Genomic DNA, 19,309 nt, shown 5'->3' on the forward strand with positions numbered 1-19,309 from the left:
TGGAGGCTCTCGTGGAACCACATCCTGCAGAACAGGGCAGGTACTGCCCTGCCCTGCTGTGAAATCCCACAGGAATCCCACAGAAACCCCACAGGAATCCCACAGAAACCCCACAGGAGTCCCACAGAAACCCCACAGGAATCCCACAGAAACCCGAAAGGAATCCCACAGAAACCCCACAGGAATCCCACAGAAACCCGAAAGGAATCCCACAGAAACCTGAAAGGAATCCCACAGAAATCCGAAAGGAATCCCACAGAAACCCCACAGGAATCCCACAGAAACCCCCCAGGAATCCCACAGAAACCCCAAAGGAATCCCACAGAAACCCCACAGGAATCTCCCAGGAACCCCACAGGAACCCCACAGAAACCCCAAAGGAATCCCACAGAAACCCCACAGGAATCCCACAGAAACCCCAAAGGAATCTCCGAAACCCCACAGAAACCCCACAGGAATCCCCCAGGAACCCCCCAGGAACCCCCCAGGAACCCCACATCCACCCCACAGCTCCAGCAGGGACCCCGGCCACTGCGGGTGGGCTCTGAGGGGACGGTGCCAGAGCAGGGTCGGGGTCCCCGTGCCCACACACGGCCGTGCCAGGGGAACGCGGGAATTCGGGGACCCTTCCTCTGGACCCCAGTGCTGTGCCAGTCTGGGAGTCTGGGAATATTCTGTATTTTGGGAATATTCTGTATTTTGGGATTCTGGGAATATTTTGTATTCTGGGATTCTGGGAATATTTTGTATTCTGAGATTCTGGAAATATTCCATATGGTATTCTGGGATTCTGGAAATATTCTGTATGGTATTCTGGGACTCAGTAAATATTCTATATTCTGGATTCTGGAAATATTCCATATGGTATTCTAGGATTCTGTAAATATTCTAAATTCTGAGATTCTGGAAATATTCCATATTCTGAGATTCTGGAAGTATTCCGTATGGTATTCTGAGATTCTGAAAATATTCCATATTCTCTGATTCTGGAAATATTCCGTATGGTATTCTGGGATTCTGTAAATATTCTATATTCTGAGATTCTGGAAATATTCCATATGGTATTCTGGGATTCTGTAAATATACTGAATGATATTCTGGGATTCTGTAAATATTCTGTATTCTAGATCCTCGGATTCAGTAAATATTCCGTATCCTGGGATTCTGTAAATGTTCTGTATCCTGGGATTTTCTGTGGATGTTCTGTATGATATCCTGGGATTTTCTATGGATGTTCTGTATGATATCCTGGGATTTTCTGTGGATGTTCTGTATGATATCCTGGATTCTGTGGATGTTCTGTATGATTTCCTGGGATTCTGTGAATGTTCTGTATGATTTCCTGGCACTCTGTGGATGTTCTGTAGGATATCCTGGGATTTTCTGTGGATGTTCTGTACCCTGACACTCTGTGGATGTTCTGTATGATATCCTGGGATTTTCTGTATGATATCCTAGCACTCTGTGGATGTTCTGTAGGATATCCTGGCACTCTGTGGATGTTCTGTATCCTGGGATTCTGTGGATGTTCTGTAGGATATCCTGGGATTTTCTGTGGATGTTCTGTATGATTTCCTGGGATTTTCTGTGGATGTTCTGTATGATATTCTGGGATGTTCTGTACCCTGGCACTCTGGACACCCTCGAGCAGAGGCTTCAGGAGCAGCTGATGCTGCAGAGCTGCCAGAGCCGGGCAGGGAGGAGGAGGAGGAGGAGGAAGAGCAGGGATGAGCTACAGCACAGAGCAGGGCAGGGAAGGGAACCCGGGGGAGATCTGGGAGAAGCTGAGACCCCAGCAGGTCACGGAGAGAGGCAAAGGCAGGACCGGTCTGGGATGGAGGGGGGTGTGAGGGGGTGTCGGAGCCACCCCCGCGTCCCCCGCTGTCCCGGGCTGGCACTGACCGTGCCCGGCTCCGCAGGCGGCTCACAAAGGTGGCAATCAGGGCGTGCTCCTCCCGGGAGGGCTCGGGGCTGCTCTGCTGGCACCTGGCAGGGCAGGGAGAGCAAAACAACACAAACAGCGTCAGAGCGGGCAGGGCAGGCCGTGGGGAGCACCCTGCTGCGCTGGGGGGACACTGGGGGACAGCCCCAGGGAGCTGGGGGTGCCCATCCCTGGAGGTGCCCAGGGAATTCCTGGATGTGGCACTGAGCGCTCTGGGCTGGGGACAAGGTGGGGATGGGGCACTGGTGGGACTGGGTGAGTTTGGAGGGATCTTCCAGCCTCAGGGATTCGGGGATTCTGGAAATATTCACCGAGGGCAGCCGTGGAGCCTCCTGAATTCCCAGGGGGATCTTTAAGGAAGAGCACGGCTGAGCACCGAGGAATCCATTCCCCATTCCCAGAATCCCAGAATCCAGAACCAGTGAGGCTGGAAAAGCCCTCCCAGACCTTCCAGTCCAAGCTGGGACCAATACCCCCTTGTCCCCAGAGCTCTGAGTGCCACATCCAGGAATTCCCGGGACGCCTCCAGGGATGGGCACCCCAAACTTCCCTGGGCAGCCCCTGCCAGGGCCTGAAAAATCCTTCCACGAACAACCCAACCCTTTTTGTGGGCAAACAGCCCCAGAGCCCCAAAGCACAGCCAAAGCAGGAGGGAAGTGAACAGGAGACTCAGGGGTGACCTCAGCACTCCCCACAGCTCCTGACAGTGGCTGTGCTCAGCTGGGGTTGGGCTCCTTCTCCAGGAACTGACAGAACCAGAGGTCACAGCCTCAAGCTGTGGAATTCCAAGGGGAATTCAGGCTGGATATCAGGGAAAAGTTCTTCCCAGGAAGGTGATAAAGTTCTGGGATGGCAGCCTGGGGAGGTGGTGGAGTCCCCATCCCTGGGTGTGTTTAACAAAGCCTGGGTGTGGCACTGGGTGCCAGGGTGGAGTTGAGTTGTTGGGGCTGGGTTGGACTCGGTGGTCTTGGAGGTCTCTTCCAACCTGGTGACTGTGTGTGGGATTGTGTGTGTGATTGTGTGTGTGATTCTGATTGTGTGTGATTGTGTGTGTGTGTGTGTGACTGTGTGCATGACTGTGTGTGATTGTGTGTGATTGTGTGTGTGATTCTGATTGTGTGTGATTGTGTGTGTGTGTGTGATTGTGTGTGTGACTGATTATGTGATTGTGTGTGATTGTGTGATTGTGTGCCATTGATTCTGACTGATTCCCTGATTCTGTGACTGATTGCCCATTTCTGTGATTGATTCCCCATTTCTGATTGATTCCCCATTTCTGTGATTGATTCCCTGATTCTGTGACTGATTGCCCATTTCTGTGATTGATTCCCCATTTCTGATTGATTCCCCATTTCTGATTGATTCCCCATTTCTGTGATTGATTCCCTGATTCTGTGACTGATTGCCCATTTCTGTGATTGATTCCCCATTTCTGTGATTGATTCCCTGATTCTGTGATTGATTCCCTGATTCCGTGATTGATTCCCCATTTCTGTGATTGATTCCCCATTTCTGTGACTGATTCCCCATTTCTGTGATTGATTCCCCATTTCTGTGATTGATTCCCCATTTCTGTGATTGATTCCCCAATTCTGTGACTGATTCCCCATTTCTGTGATTGATTCCCCATTTCTGTGACTGATTCCCCATTTCTATGATTGATTCCCCAATTCTGTGACTGATTCCCCATTTCTGTGATTGATTCCCCATTTCTATGATTGATTCCCCAATTCTTTGACTGATTCCCCATTTCTGTGACTGATTCCCCATTTCTATGATTGATTCCCCAATTCTTTGACTGATTCCCCAATTCTGTGACTGATTCCCCATTTCTATGATTGATTCCCCAATTCTGTGATTGATTCCCCAATTCTGTGACTGATTCTCTCATTGATTCTGTGCCATCTGCCAGGTGGGGCTGGCTCTCCAGCACTGCCCGTGCCAGGCACCCAGCACCTGCTGCCTGCTCCGTTTGCTGTGAGGGCTCCCAAAAATAAAGCTGCTGCAGTTTGGGGCACTCCTCTGCACAGGATCGACTGCGGGGAACATTTGTCAGAACTAAGGCAGACCCAGGGGGAAATAAGTGATAAATTCTGTGCTATCCTGACGACAGCTTTGTGCAGCAGGGCATGGAGCAGAACCCCAGGGAAATGCAGCAAAATGTTCTTTTTTCAGCCCAGACACAAAGGCACAACCTTCCCTTCTCCCTGGGGACAGGGGGGTCATGCTGGGCAGGTGGCACTGCCACCGTGGCACAATCCCTGTGCCATCCCTGCTGGGCATTCCAGCTCTCCATGCCCTGCAGTCAATCCCTGCCCCAGCACCCAGGAAGATTTTCCAAATGGAGAATTCACTGCTCTGCTGTGAGCAAACAGAATCCCCATTCCCACACACAAACACACTTTCCTCCCAGGTCGTGCCCAGGGACACGCTGGGGGCAGAGCCAGGGCTTGGGAAAAAGAGGGAAAAAAAGGAATTACCCACGTGGAGCCCCCAGGGAAGGAGCACCATGGAAGGAGGGGTTTGAGGGGGGACACTGAACATCCACCAGACTGAGGCACCCCTGGGTGAGCCCTGCAAGGCTGAGGCTGTGGCCTCAGCAGATTCCCAGTTTTCCCTTTCCCAGGGCTCATTAAATCCCTCAGGATTCGATCCCCAGCACTGAGCAGCACCCATGGGAGCATTCAGTTCACTGGGGCTGGACCTGCTCCCAGCGCAGGTCTGAATTCCCATTTCTGCTTCTCCACGCCTGGGGGTGCCCAGCTCCCCCCAGATCATCCCTCAGCTGCCTCCAAAAATATCAGAGAATTATGGGATGGATTGGCCCTATCCCATGGCAGGGACACCTCCACTGTCCCAGGGTGTCCCAGGGTGTCCCAGTGCCCAGCCTGACCTTGGGCACTGCCAGGGATCCAGGGTGGGCACACTGTGCCAGGGCTGCCCACCCTGCCAGGGAACAATTCCCAATTCCCAATCTCCCAGCCAGCCCTGCCCTCTGGCACTGGGAGCCATTCCCTGGCTCCTGCCAGGGAACAATTCCCAATTCCCAATCTCCCATCCAGCCCTGCCCTCTGGCACTGGGAGCCATTCCCTGGGTCCTGCCAGGGAACAATTCCCAATTCCCAATCTCCCACCCAGCCCTGCCCTCTGGCACTGGGAGCCATTCCCTGGCTCCTGTCCCTCCATCCTTGTCCCCAGTCCCTCTGCAGCTCTCCTGGAGCCCCTCCAGGCCCTGCCAGGGGCTCTGAGCTCTGCCTGGATCCTTCTCCTCTCCAGGTGAGCCCCCCCAGCTCTCCCTGGATCCTTCTCCTCTCCAGGGGAGCCCCCCCAGCTCTCCCTGGATCCTTCTCCTCTCCGGGGACCCCCTCCATGCCCAGCAGTGTCTGGTGCAGTTGGCAGCCTGCAGGAGCAGTTCTCTTTCCCAATAAATTCCATTTTCTCCTCCTCCCAAAACTGCCCCCACACCAAAGGATCCCTCTTTGCTCCATATTTGGGGTAAATAAAGCAAATCCTGGGGCCGGCTCCTGCGGGGAGCTGGAGCCCTACAGCACCAAGGAGGAACCTCTGATGGAGAAACAAAGATGTGAGGAAGAAACAAAGATCTGATGAAGAAACAAAGATCCAACGGAGAAATAAATAACTGATGGATAAACAAGGATCTGATGGAGAAACAAAGATGTGAGGGAGAAACAAGGATCTGATGGAGACACAAACATCTAATAGAGAAATAAAGATCTGATGGGGGAACAAGAATCTGATGGAGGACCAAACCCCTGATGGAGGAACAAAGATCCAATGGAGAAATAAATAACTGATGGAGAAAAAAAGATCTGATGGAGGAACAAAGATCTGATTGAGAAACAAACATCTGATGGAAAAACAAACATCTGATGGAGGAACAAACCCCTGATGGAGAAACAAATATCTGATGGAGAACCAAAGATCTGATGGAGGAACAAAGATCCAATGGAGAGATAAATAACTGATGGATAAACAAGGATGTGATGGAGAAACAAGGATCTGATGGAGGAACAAACCCCTGATGGAGGAACAAAGATCTGATGGAGAAATAAATAACTGATGGAGGAAAAAAGATCTGATGGAGGAACAAGGATCTGATGGAGACACAAAGAGCTGATGGACAAACAAGGATCTGATGGACAAACAAGGATCTGATGGAGGAACAAGGATCTGATGGAGACACAAAGATCTGATGGAGGAACAAAGATCTGATGGAGACACAAAGATTTGGTGGAGACACAAAGATCTGATGGAGGAACAAAGATCTGATGGAGACACAAAGATCTGATGGAGGAACAAGCCTCTGATGGAGGAACAAGGATCTGATAGAGAAATAAAGATCCCATGGAGAGATAAATAACTGATGGAGAAACAAAGATCTGATGGAAAAACAAACATCTGCTGGAGGAACAAACCCCTGATGGAGAAACAAAGATCTGATGGAGAAACAAGCTTCTGATGGAGAAACAAGCTTCTGATGGAGGAAGAAGCCTCTGATGGAGGAACAAAGCACCCAAAATGCTCCTCAGAGCCGGAGGGGCTGGGCAGGACACGGCCTCTGGCTCCCCACCGTAAACCCAAGAGGTTCTCAGGTTTTCCCGGAGGTGCGGGAGGCTCCTGGGAAGGAATCTCGGCTGTGCTCTGCTGTGCCTCGCAGCCTTTGCCAGCCCCGCGGGGCTCGGGGACCGGCCGAGCCCAACCCTGCCGTGCGAAGGTGTCCAAGATTAAAAAAAAAAACAAAAACGTTTTCCAATTCCCATCTGAGTAGGAGTTGCCTTGGGGCAGTTTTCCTTATCTGCTGTTAATGGCCCCATCAATGCCTGAGAGATAACACCGTCCAGGAGGAGGAGGTGAATAAGGACACACCTTGTGACTCATAATGACCCATCGTGAGATGCTCTGCCCAAGGGGAGGAGCCAGGCATTCCCACCTGGATAAAACTGGGGATTTCTACACAGAGGAGAGCCTTTTCACAGGTTCTCTGAGAAGACACAGCAACTACATCTGCCATCCCAAGAGGACTGCAGCTGCTCCAATTCGGACTGCTACCAGCACGCTGGCCAGGTTGTATTCTGACTTTGTCAGTAGCCTTTCCCTTTGTATTATTGCATGTATTTTTGTCCTTTTCCCCTTTTCCCAATAAATTGTATTTCTGACTTGGAGTCTCTCACTGGTTTTACTTTCAAACCAGAACAGAAGGTGACGGGCGGGCAGGGCTGCAGCTCCTCCCGTTTCCATGCAGCGTTTCTTCCAGCACAGGGAACAATTGTCACTGTGGGAGCACATCTGGCTTTCCAGCAGAAGCCGGGCTGGGGGGGAAGCGGCCGCTTTGAGCAGCTCCAGGCACAGAAATGCAGCTCCCAACCCCCTCCAGCTGCAATTCCAGCTGCAACTGCAGCTGCCAGGACGTGGCAGGGCCTCCAGCAGGGGAGATGAAGCCCTTCATTCCAGCCCCGGCCTGGGGGGCTCAGCTGGGCCAGGGGAAGCTGCAGTCAATCCCGGGAGAGCGCTGCCAGCAGCGGAGCAGGGATAAAAGGGATTTTCCAGGGGAACAGGCCCTGTCCCTCCCTCCCCTCTCCACCTGCATCCTCCAGGAGCCAGGGGACAGAGCCCCCAGCCAGCTGCGGGATGGCCCCAGGCCCCAGGCTGCTCCAAACTGGGGAATTCCAGCCCGAAAAGGGTGGGAAGGTGCCGGGAGACTCACGGAGCCTCCTGCAAGCCGGGGCAGGACCTGGGATTCACTCCGGGCTGCCCAGGGCTGCTCCCACCGGAGCCTCCTCCCGAGGGAGTCCTGAGCCTGGAAATGTCCCAGACAGAGCCCCGGGGCACCCCAGCACTCAGAATCCCCAAATCCCCAAATCCCAGAGCCCCTGAAATTGGGAAACCCCTCCCAGCTGTGCCCAGTCCCCACCTTGTCCCAGCCCAGAGCTCTGAGTGCCACGTCCAGGAATTCCCGGGACACCTCCAGGGATGGGCACCCCTGCAGCCCCTGCCCGGGATAGTTATTCACCCCTTCCTGCAGGAATAGTTATTTACTCACTAATTCCCTCAGGAATAGTTATTTACTCACCCATTCCTCCAGGAATTGTTATTTACTCACCCCTTCCCTGCAGGAATTGTTATTTACTCACCCATTCCTGCAGGAATTGTTATTTACCCCTTCCCTGCAGGTCTGGGAGGGTCAGGGGAGCTGGAACTCCTGGAATTCCCTCCCCCTTTCCCAGGAATTCCCCCCTTTCCCAGGAATTCCCCCCTTTCCCAGGAACTCCCCTTTCCCAGGAACTCCCCTTTCCCAGGAATTCCCCCCTTTCCCAGGAACTCCCCTTTCCCAGGAACTCCCCTTTCCCAGGAATTCCCCTTTCCCAGGAATTCCCTCTTTTCCCAGGAACAGCCCAGCTGGGGCTCCGGTACCTCTTGGTTGGCGTGGGAGCTCCGGAGGACGCGTGGGTCACCATGGCCTCATTCATGTTACTCACGGGTCTGGGGGGGCTGCAGGGGACACGGAGAGGTGAGGGAGCAGAATTCCCACAGGGAAGAGCCCAGCAGTGCCAGGGATCTGCCAGAGCAGAATTCCCACAGGGAACAGCCCAGCAGTGCCAGGGATCTGCCAGAGCAGAATTCCCACAGGGAACAGCCCAGCAGTGCCAGGGATCTGCCAGAGCAGAATTCCCACAGGGAACAGCCCAGCACACACAGGGATCTGCCAGAGCAGAATTCCCACAGGGAACAGCCCAGCAGTGCCAGGGATCTGCCAGAGCAGAATTATCCACAGGGAACAGCCCAGCAGTGCCAGGGATCTGCCAGAGCAGAATTCCCACAGGGAACAGCCCAGCAGTGCCAGGGATCTGCCAGAGCAGAATTCCCACAGGGAACAGCCCAGCAGTGCCAGGGATCTGCCAGAGCAGAATTCCCACAGGGAACAGCCCAGCAGTGCCAGGGATCTGCCAGAGCAGAATTATCCACAGGGAAGGAGCCTGGCACTGGGGCACTGCCCATCCCTGTGTCCCGTGGCAGTGCCAGGCAGGAGCAGCAGCAGGAATTTCCTCTCAGGACACCCGAGGAGGGTTCCCAGCCTTTTGTCCGGAATTCCTGGCGGTGCCCTGGGATCCTGCCGCTCCTCTGGACCCCAGGGGTGCCCTGCAGAGCCCCCTTGGGTGGTTCCCCTTTCCCCGAGCCCGGGGGTGCAGGGAATCACCAGCCTGACCCCAGCCCGGGGTGCTGGGCAGCTGGGAGCACCGAGGACGGGATCCCAGCAGGAATTCCTGCCTCCTCCTCCAGGACCCGAGGGAAGAATCCCTTCCCATCCCCGCTCCGGGCAGAGCCGCCCTGCAGTGCTGGCACTGCGCCTTCAGCGCTCCCCCAGACACATTTGGGAATTGGGGTGGGTTTGGCTGGGACGCTTCACTGGGAGGAGCTCCCTGGAGCAGGACCAGGGGATGAGCCCCTCACCGTGCCAGAGCCCGTGGAATTGCATCCCTTGGGAATGCCAGAGCCCATGGAATTGCATCCCTTGGGAATGGGGATGAGCCCCTCACCATGCCAGAGCCCATGGAATTGCATCCCTTGGGAATGCCAGAGCCCATGGAATTGCATCCCTTGGGAATGCCAGAGCCCATGGAATTCCACTCTGAGCCCATGGAATTCCATCCCTTGGGAATGCCAGAGCCCATGGAATTGCATCCCTTGGGAATGCCAGAGCCCATGGCATTCCATCCCTGAGCCCATGGAATTCCATCCCTGAGCCCATGGAATTCCACCCTGAGCCCATGGAATTCCATCCCTGGGAAGCAGCAGCTCTCTCTCTCTCCCTGGCCCAGCACAGGGAATTCCATCCCTGAGCACACAGAATTCCATTCCTGAGCACACAGAATTCCATCCCGGGGAAGCAGCAGCACAGGGAATTCCATCCCTGGGAAGCAGCAGCACAGGGAATTCTCCAGCCCGGCCGAGCTCAGCCGTGCCCCGACGCCCACCTGAGCTCTGCCACCAGCACCTGCAGCTCCTGCAGCCAAATCTGCATTTCCAGCCCCGCTCCTGTGCCACCAGTGGGGGTTTTCCTTCGGGAGAGAGCCACGAGCCCCACAAGCACCTCCTCAGAATTCCAGCGGCTCCTCGGGATGCAATTCCCGTCTGCCAGCTGCTTTGGGTGCCAGTCCTGGGCAGTGCCAGGGCTCCTGCGGGCCCGGGTGTGCCCAGCCCTGCAGCTCCATCCTCGCCCATGGGAGAAGGGCAGAGGGAATGGCCAGGAATGGGAAAGAGAGGCCGGGATGAAACCAGGGCAGGCTGGGAATGGTCAGCAGGGAATGGTCAGTGAGGGAATGGTCAGTGAGGGGAATGGTCAGTGAGGGGAATGGTCAGTGAGGGAATGGTCAGCAGGGAATGGTCAGCAGGGAATGGTCAGTGAGGGAATGGTCAGCAGGGAATGGTCAGCAGGGAATGGTCAGTGAGGGGAATGGTCAGTGAGGGAATGGTCAGTGAGGGGATGGTCAGTGAGGGAAGGGTCAGCAGGGAATGGTCAGTGAGGGGAATGGTCAGTGAGGGAATGGTCAGTGAGGGGATGGTCAGTGAGGGAATGGTCAGCAGGGAATGGTCAGCAGGGAATGGTCAGTGAGGGGAATGGTCAGTGAGGGAATGGTCAGTGAGGGGATGGTCAGTGAGGGGAATGGTCAGTGAGGGAATGGTCAGTGAGGGAATGGTCAGTGAGGGAATGGTCAGTGAGGGGATGGTCAGTGAGGGGAATGGTCAGTGAGGGAATGGTCAGTGAGGGAATGGTCAGTGAAGGAATGGTCAGTGAGGGAATGGTCAGTGAGGGAATGGTCAGCAGGGAATGGTCAGTGAGGGAATGGTCAGCAGGGAATGGTCAGTGAGGGAATGGTCAGTGAGAGAATGGTCAGTGAGGGAATGGTCAATGAGGGGAATGGTCAATGAGGGAATGGTCAGCAGGGAATGGTCAGTGAGGGAATGGTCAGTGAGGGAATGGTCAGTGAGGGAATGGTCAATGAGGGAATGGTCAGCAGGGAATGGTCAGTGAGGGAATGGTCAATGAGGGGAATGGTCAATGAGGGAATGGTCAGCAGGGAATGGTCAGTGAGGGAATGGTCAGTGAGGGAATGGTCAGCAGGGAATGGTCAGTGAGGGAATGGTCAGTGAGGGAATGGTCAGTGAGGGAATGGTCAGTGAGGGGATGGTCAGTGAGGGGAATGGTCAGTGAGGGAATGGTCAGTGAGGGAATGGTCAGTGAGGGGAATGGTCAGTGAGGGAATGGTCAGTGAGGGAATGGTCAGTGAGGGAACGGTCAGTGAGGGGAATGGTCAGCAGGGAATGGTCAGTGAGGGAATGGTCAGTGAGGGGAATGGTCAGTGAGGGAATGGTCAGCAGGGAATGGTCAGTGAGGGGAATGGTCAGTGAGGGAATGGTCAGTGAGGGAATGGTCAGTGAGGGAATGGTCAGTGAGGGAACGGTCAGTGAGGGGAATGGTCAGCAGGGAATGGTCAGTGAGGGAATGGTCAGTGAGGGAATGGTCAGCAGGGAATGGTCAGCAGGGAATGGTCAGTGAGGGAATGGTCAGTGAGGGGATGGTCAGTGAGGGAATGGTCAGTGAGGGGATGGTCAGTGAGGGGAATGGTCAGTGAGGGAATGGTCAGTGAGGGGATGGTCAGTGAGGGAATGGTCAGTGAGGGAATGGTCAGCAGGGAATGGTCAGCAGGGAATGGTCAGTGAGGGAATGGTCAGTGAGGGAATGGTCAGTGAAGGAATGGTCAGTGAGGGAATGGTCAGTGAGGGAATGGTCAGCAGGGAATGGTCAGTGAGGGGAATGGTCAGTGAGGGAATGGTCAGTGAGGGAATGGTCAATGAGGGGAATGGTCAATGAGGGAATGGTCAGCAGGGAATGGTCAGTGAGGGAATGGTCAGTGAGGGAATGGTCAATGAGGGAATGGTCAGCAGGGAATGGTCAGTGAGGGAATGGTCAATGAGGGGAATGGTCAATGAGGGAATGGTCAGCAGGGAATGGTCAGTGAGGGAATGGTCAGTGAGGGAATGGTCAGCAGGGAATGGTCAGTGAGGGAATGGTCAGTGAGGGAATGGTCAGTGAGGGAATGGTCAGTGAGGGGATGGTCAGCAGGGAATGGTCAGTGAGGGAATGGTCAGTGAGGGAATGGTCAGTGAGGGGAATGGTCAGTGAGGGGATGGTCAGTGAGGGGAATGGTCAGTGAGGGAATGGTCAGTGAGGGAATGGTCAGTGAGGGAACGGTCAGTGAGGGGAATGGTCAGCAGGGAATGGTCAGTGAGGGAATGGTCAGTGAGGGAATGGTCAGCAGGGAATGGTCAGCAGGGAATGGTCAGTGAGGGAATGGTCAGCAGGGAATGGTCAGTGAGGGAATGGTCAGTGAGGGAATGGTCAGTGAGGGGATGGTCAGTGAGGGAATGGTCAGCAGGGAATGGTCAGCAGGGAATGGTCAGTGAGGGGAATGGTCAGTGAGGGAATGGTCAGTGAGGGAATGGTCAGTGAGGGAATGGTCAGTGAGGGGATGGTCAGTGAGGGGAATGGTCAGTGAGGGAATGGTCAGTCAGGGAATGGTCAGTGAAGGAATGGTCAGTGAGGGAATGGTCAGTGAGGGAATGGTCAGCAGGGAATGGTCAGTGAGGGAATGGTCAGCAGGGAATGGTCAGTGAGGGGAATGGTCAGTGAGGGAATGGTCAGCAGGGAATGGTCAGTGAGGGAATGGTCAGCAGGGAATGGTCAGCAGGGAATGGTCAGTGAGGGAATGGTCAGTGAGGGAATGGTCAGCAGGGAATGGTCAGCAGGGAATGGTCAGTGAGGGGAATGGTCAGTGAGGGAATGGTCAGTGAGGGGATGGTCAGTGAGGGGAATGGTCAGTGAGGGAATGGTCAGTGAGGGGATGGTCAGTGAGGGGAATGGTCAGTGAGGGGAATGGTCAGTGAGGGAATGGTCAGCAGGGAATGGTCAGTGAGGGAATGGTCAGTGAGGGAATGGTCAGCAGGGAATGGTCAGTGAGGGAATGGTCAGCAGGGAATGGTCAGTGAGGGGAATGGTCAGTGAGGGAATGGTCAGTGAGGGAATGGTCAATGAGGGGAATGGTCAATGAGGGAATGGTCAGCAGGGAATGGTCAGTGAGGGAATGGTCAGTGAGGGAATGGTCAATGAGGGAATGGTCAGCAGGGAATGGTCAGTGAGGGAATGGTCAGCAGGGAATGGTCAGTGAGGGAATGGTCAGTGAGGGGAATGGTCAGTGAGGGAATGGTCAATGAGGGGAATGGTCAATGAGGGAATGGTCAGCAGGGAATGGTCAGTGAGGGAATGGTCAGTGAGGGAATGGTCAGCAGGGAATGGTCAGTGAGGGAATGGTCAGTGAGGGAATGGTCAGTGAGGGAATGGTCAGTGAGGGGATGGTCAGCAGGGAATGGTCAGTGAGGGAATGGTCAGTGAGGGAATGGTCAGCAGGGAATGGTCAGTGAGGGAATGGTCAGTGAGGGAATGGTCAGTGAGGGGAATGGTCAGTGAGGGGATGGTCAGTGAGGGGAATGGTCAGTGAGGGAATGGTCAGTGAGGGGAATGGTCAGTGAGGGAATGGTCAGTGAGGGAATGGTCAGTGAGGGAACGGTCAGTGAGGGGAATGGTCAGTGAGGGAATGGTCAGTGAGGGAATGGTCAGTGAGGGAATGGTCAGCAGGGAATGGTCAGCAGGGAATGGTCAGTGAGGGAATGGTCAGCAGGGAATGGTCAGTGAGGGAATGGTCAGCAGGGAATGGTCAGCAGGGAATGGTCAGTGAGGGGATGGTCAATGAGGGAATGGTCAGTGAGGGAATGGTCAGTGAGGGAATGGTCAGTGAGGGAATGGTCAGCAGGGAATGGTCAGCAGGGAATGGTCAGTGAGGGAATGGTCAGTGAGGGGAATGGTCAGTGAGGGAATGGTCAGCAGGGAATGGTCAGTGAGGGAATGGTCAGCAGGGAATGGTCAGTGAGGGGAATGGTCAGTGAGGGGAATGGTTGGCAGGGAATGGTCAGTGAGGGAATGGTCAGTGAGGGGAATGGTCAGCAGGGAATGGTCAGTGAGGGAATGGTCAGTGAGGGGAATGGTCAGTGAGGGAATGGTCAGTGAGGGAATGGTCAGTGAGGGGAATGGTCAGTGAGGGGATGGTCAGTGAGGGGAATGGTCAGTGAGGGAATGGTCAGTGAGGGGAATGGTCAGTGAGGGAATGGTCAGTGAGGGAATGGTCAGTGAGGGAACGGTCAGTGAGGGGAATGGTCAGTGAGGGAATGGTCAGTGAGGGAATGGTCAGTGAGGGAATGGTCAGCAGGGAATGGTCAGCAGGGAATGGTCAGTGAGGGAATGGTCAGCAGGGAATGGTCAGTGAGGGAATGGTCAGCAGGGAATGGTCAGCAGGGAATGGTCAGTGAGGGGATGGTCAATGAGGGAATGGTCAGTGAGGGAATGGTCAGTGAGGGAATGGTCAGTGAGGGAATGGTCAGCAGGGAATGGTCAGCAGGGAATGGTCAGTGAGGGAATGGTCAGTGAGGGGAATGGTCAGTGAGGGAATGGTCAGCAGGGAATGGTCAGTGAGGGAATGGTCAGCAGGGAATGGTCAGTGAGGGGAATGGTCAGTGAGGGGAATGGTTGGCAGGGAATGGTCAGTGAGGGAATGGTCAGTGAGGGGAATGGTCAGCAGGGAATGGTCAGTGAGGGAATGGTCAGTGAGGGGAATGGTCAGTGAGGGAATGGTCAGTGAGGGAATGGTCAGTGAGGGGAATGGTCAGTGAGGGAATGGTCAGCAGGGAATGGTCAATGAGGGAATGGTCAGCAGGGAATGGTCAATGAGGGAATGGTCAGTGAGGGAATGGTCAGTGAGGGAATGGTCAGCAGGGAATGGTCAATGAGGGAATGGTCAGTGAGGGGAATGGTCAGTGAGGGAATGGTCAGCAGGGAATGGTCAGCAGGGAATGGTCAGTGAGGGAATGGTCAACAGGGAATGGTCAGCAGGGAATTCCCCAGGCCGTGCAAAGCAATTAATCCTGCAAAAGGAACGAGCCTGAGGAGGGAAAGGTGTTGGTGGTGTCCCCGTGTGGAAAATGCACATTTTATCATTGGCTTTTTGCAAATATTACCATGAACACTACAGTGCAATGTTAGAAAGTTGTGCTGTATTAATTCTGTTAGGTAGTGTGTGAAGTATATTCCTAGGTTGTAACACAATGTTAAAATAGAAACTCTGCTACGTAAAATACTTTCTAATTAGCTCAATAAAGAGATGAGAATGCAGAAACGCTTTGCACAGAGATAACAGTGACAGGGCACATAAAGATTTACAGCCTCCTTATCAGAACAAACATTCCTCCACCTTCTCTGTCTTTATGGAACCACCAGGATTAAGGGGAAGAAGCTGACAAAAACCAGAAAAATTCTGAATTTGCAAGGAATTTATGGATCATGTATGAGATATATGAATATGCAACAGGCTGTTGCTTTTAAGGTTATTCCTTTGCTCACAGGTATTTTTTGGCAGCTCAGTGCCCAAAAACATCCGGGTGTCCGTAAGTCTTTGCTTTTTACTGTCTCATAGGATATTTTATAGAGGAGCACAGAGGAAAGAAAGAGAAAACAATTTCCATTTCTGCTCCTTGCTTTGCCATGTGGAATGTAGAGAATTGTTTCCCTGGGGTGATGCTCGGTTGGATTCTGGTGAGGATTGTTTGAGCCTGGTGGCCAATCCAATTTACTTTATCTAGACCCTCGAGAGGAAGGGCACGAGCTGTTAGGTAGACATGGTATTAAACAAGTAGGTTTGTAGTTTTAGCATCTCCTATTATATAATATTAACTTATTACAGTATAGTTATAATAAAGAAATCACTCCGCCTTCTGAACTCAAGTCAGACATCAGCATTTCTTCTCGCTGGCTTCACCTGCGTGTCCAACCCAGCAGCCCCTGCCAGCAGCTCCTGCTGGAGCTCGCTGCTTCCCGAGAGTTTGTCAGGAAAAATCAGGGACGGGTGAACAGCAGAGCCAGCGCTGCTGCAGGGGGCACACGGCCAGGGAGAGCTGCAGCACGAACATCCCTAAAAACAGGAATACAGCTGGGGAGCTCAGGGGGAGCTCATCACCTCACCCAGGGCAGCACAGAGCAGCTTCCAGGAGAATGAGACGGGGATGTGGGAATGTGGGACTGTGGGAATGTGGGAATATAGAAATATGGGGATGTGGGCATAGGGCAGATTCATCCCTGCTCTGTTCCACACTGGGAATCAGCCAAGTCCTGCCCTTTGCTCAGCAGGAATGAGAAACGTGGCTCTGCTTCCCTGGACAATCCCAAAATCCCAGAGTCACTGAAATTGGGGAAATCCCTCCCAGCCCATCCAGTCCAGCTGTGCCCAGACCTCTGAGTGCCACATCCAGGAATTCCCTGGACACCTCCAGGGATGGGCACTCCAACCCTCCCTGGGCAGTGCCAAGGCCTGAGCTCCCTTTCCAGGCAGAAATTCCTGCTGCTGCCCACCCTGAGCCTGCCCTGGCCCAGCCTGAGCCCATTTCCCCTTGTCCTGTCCCTGTTCCTGGAGCAGAGCCCGACCCCCCCTGGCTGTCCCCTCCTGGCAGGAGCTGTGAGAGCCACAAGGTCCCCCTGAGCCTCCTTTGCTCCAGGCTGAGCCCCTTCCCAGCTCCTCAGGAACTCTCCAGCCCCTTCCCAGCTCCTCAGGAACTCTCCAGCCCCTTCCCAGCTCCCCCAGGAACTCTCCATTCCCTTCCCAGCTCCCCCAGGAACTCTCCAGCCCCTTCCCAGCTCCCTCAGGAACTCTCCAGCCCCTTCCCAGCTCCTCAGGAACTCTCCAGCCCCTTCCCAGCTCCCTCAGGAGCTCTCCATTCCCTTCCCAGCTCCCTCAGGAACTCTCCATTCCCTTCCCAGCTCCTCAGGAACTCTCCAGCCCCTTCCCAGCTCCCTCAGGAACTCTCCAGCCCCTTCCCAGCTCCCCCAGGAACTCTCCAGCCCCTTCCCAGCTCCCCCAGCCCCTCCTGGGGCTCCGTTCCCTTCCCTGGACACGCTCCAGCCCCTCCAGGTCTCTCCTGCCAGGAGGGGCCCAGAGCTGCCCCAGCCCTGGAGGTGCCCCAGGCACTGCCCTGGCCCTGCTGCCCCCAGAGCTGGCACAGCCCAGGGGCCTCCTGCCCACCTGGGCACACCTGGGCACACCTGGGCACACCTGGGCTGGTGCCCGCTTCAGCTCTGAGCTCCCCAGGTGCCTCCTGCCTTTCCCCCTGCTCCTGGTGCCGCTCAGGAGCCGGGAGCCCAAAGCCATCCTGACAAAGGAGGCAGAGAAAATCACAAACAGCTTCTAATCCACCACCAATGTAGGTTAAAACGTCTAATCCAAAAATAGCAGCCGAAATTTTTTGCCGAAGGGAAACATTTCAAACGTGTTGGGATCTGACAGTGCCTCTCTACCTGCCTGTGCCATGGGCCCGGGCAGGAGGCTCAGGGATTGATCTCTGTCCTCTGGAAAACTGCAAACCGAGGGGGTTTTAGCAGCAGGAATGACAAATTTCAGTGTTATTTTCACAGGGTTTGTAGGAATTTTGAAGAGAGTTGAAGGCGATTCTGTTCCGGTGGTCAGAAATAAATTAAAGTTATAAACAATCACAAACCCCAGAATATAAACAGATAATTGGGATTTTACAGAGGAGAACTGAGGAAAATCAATCCCTGAGGACTGCTGCGACACCCGGTGATGATCGATACAATTTATTGCACAGATTGTCGAGTTTCTGAGCAGTTTTATCTCCAAACCTCTGCTGTTTTCAGCTCACAGCCAGTTCCTGGGAGTGCCACGTCCCCAGCAGGGCGGGGAGCAGCTGCAGCAGAGGTGGCGGTGCCTTCGTCCCCTGTGCGAGCCGACCCCAGATCTGCGGGGAACGGGGATGGAGAAACCGGCCCCGGGAATGCCGGGGATGGAGAAACCGGCCCCGGGAACGGGGATGGAGAAACCGGCCCCGGGAACGGGGATGGAGAAACCGGCCCCGGAAATGCCGGGGATGGAGAAACCGGCCCCGGGAACGGGGATGGAGAAACCGGCCCCGGGAACGGGGATGGAGAAACCGGCCCCGGGAACGGGGATGGAGAAACCGGCCCCGGGAACGGGGATGGAGAAACCGGCCCCGGGAACAACGGGGTTGAGAAACCGGCCCCGGGAACGGGGATGGAGAAACCGGCCCCGGGAACAACGGGGTTGAGAAACCGGCCCCGGGAACGGGGATGGAGAAACCGGCCCCGGGAATGCCGGGGTTGAGAAACCGGCCCCGGGAACGGGGATGGAGAAACCGGCCCCGGGAACGGGGATGGAGGCACCGGCCCCGGCGGAGCACGGCCGGGATGGGCGGTCCCTGCCCCGGCTCTGCCCCGCTCGGAGCTGGGCAAGGACAGGGAGAAGGGAACTGGGGTGTTCCCTCGGACAGACCCCGAGAACCCCCGAGAACAGCCCGAGCTCACCCCAAACACACCCTGAGCTCACCCCAAACACACCCTGAGCATACCCTGAGCACACCCCAAACACACCCTGAGCTCACCCCAAACACACCCTGAGCTCACCCCAAACACAGCCCGAGCTCACCCCAAACACACCCTGAGCATACCCTGAACACACCCCAAACACACCCTGAGCTCACCCCAAACACACCCTGAGCTCACCCCAAACACACCCTGAGCTCACCCCAAACACAGCCCGAGCACACCCCAAACACAGCCCAAGCACACCCCAAACACACCCTGAACACACCCCCAAACACAGCCCAAGCACACCCCAAACACACTCTGAGCTCACCCCAAACACCCCAAAAACACCCTGAGAACACCCCGAGCTTGCCCCAAAAACACTGAAAACAACCCGAGCTCACCCCAAACACACCCTGAGCACATCTTGAACACACCCCAAAACCCCTCCGTGCACACCCCGAGCTCACCCCAAAAACACCGAGAACACCCGGAGGTCACCTCAAGCACACCCCAAACACACCCTAAGCACATCCCAAAACCCCCACACAGCCCAGCTCACCCCAAAACCCCCCCACACACCCCAGCTCACCCCAAAACCCCCGCACAGCCCAATTCACCACTCCTGTCCGGGTTCTTCACCCCCCGAGCAGCGCTCCCGGCTCCTCCATCCCTGTCCCGGCTCCTCCATCCCTGTCCCGGCTCCTCCATCCCTGTCCGGCTCCTCCATCCCTGTCCCGGCCCTCCTCCATCCCTGTCCCGGCTCCTCCATCCCTGTCCCGGCTCCTCCATCCCTGTCCGGCTCCTCCATCCCTGTCCCGGCTCCTCCATCCCTGTCCCGGCTCCTCCATCCC

The 19,309-nt window shown here is 55.1% G+C and overlaps 1 protein-coding gene across 18 annotated transcripts in view; it reads right to left on the reverse strand.

Annotated features, from left to right (window-relative positions):
- Positions 1-19,309, reverse strand: part of DTNB (dystrobrevin beta) — a 141,939-nt gene that overhangs the window by 70,704 nt on the left and 51,926 nt on the right. For 13 of the 18 annotated variants that reach the window (XR_014953507.1, XM_085574246.1, XM_085574242.1 and 10 more), the window contains 2 exons: positions 8,375-8,452; positions 1,903-1,986 (listed from right to left, as the gene is read on the reverse strand). The exons of 1 other annotated variant lie outside the window; for it this stretch is intronic. Coding sequence is in view for 16 of the 17 variants with exons in the window: in XM_085574246.1 (XP_085430372.1) it covers positions 1,903-1,986; positions 8,375-8,452 (162 nt within the window). In the remaining variant the exon portion in view is untranslated. The remainder of the gene's footprint in view (positions 1-1,902; positions 1,987-8,374; positions 8,453-19,309) is intronic. 4 more of the 18 variants (XM_085574247.1, XM_085574250.1, XM_085574241.1 and 1 more) reach the window with 1 other exon arrangement.

Source organism: Lonchura striata, chromosome 3 (assembly GCF_050655825.1).
Source record: "Lonchura striata isolate lonStrDom1 chromosome 3, ASM5065582v1, whole genome shotgun sequence".
In the NCBI taxonomy this organism is placed as follows: Eukaryota; Metazoa; Chordata; class Aves; order Passeriformes; family Estrildidae; genus Lonchura; species Lonchura striata.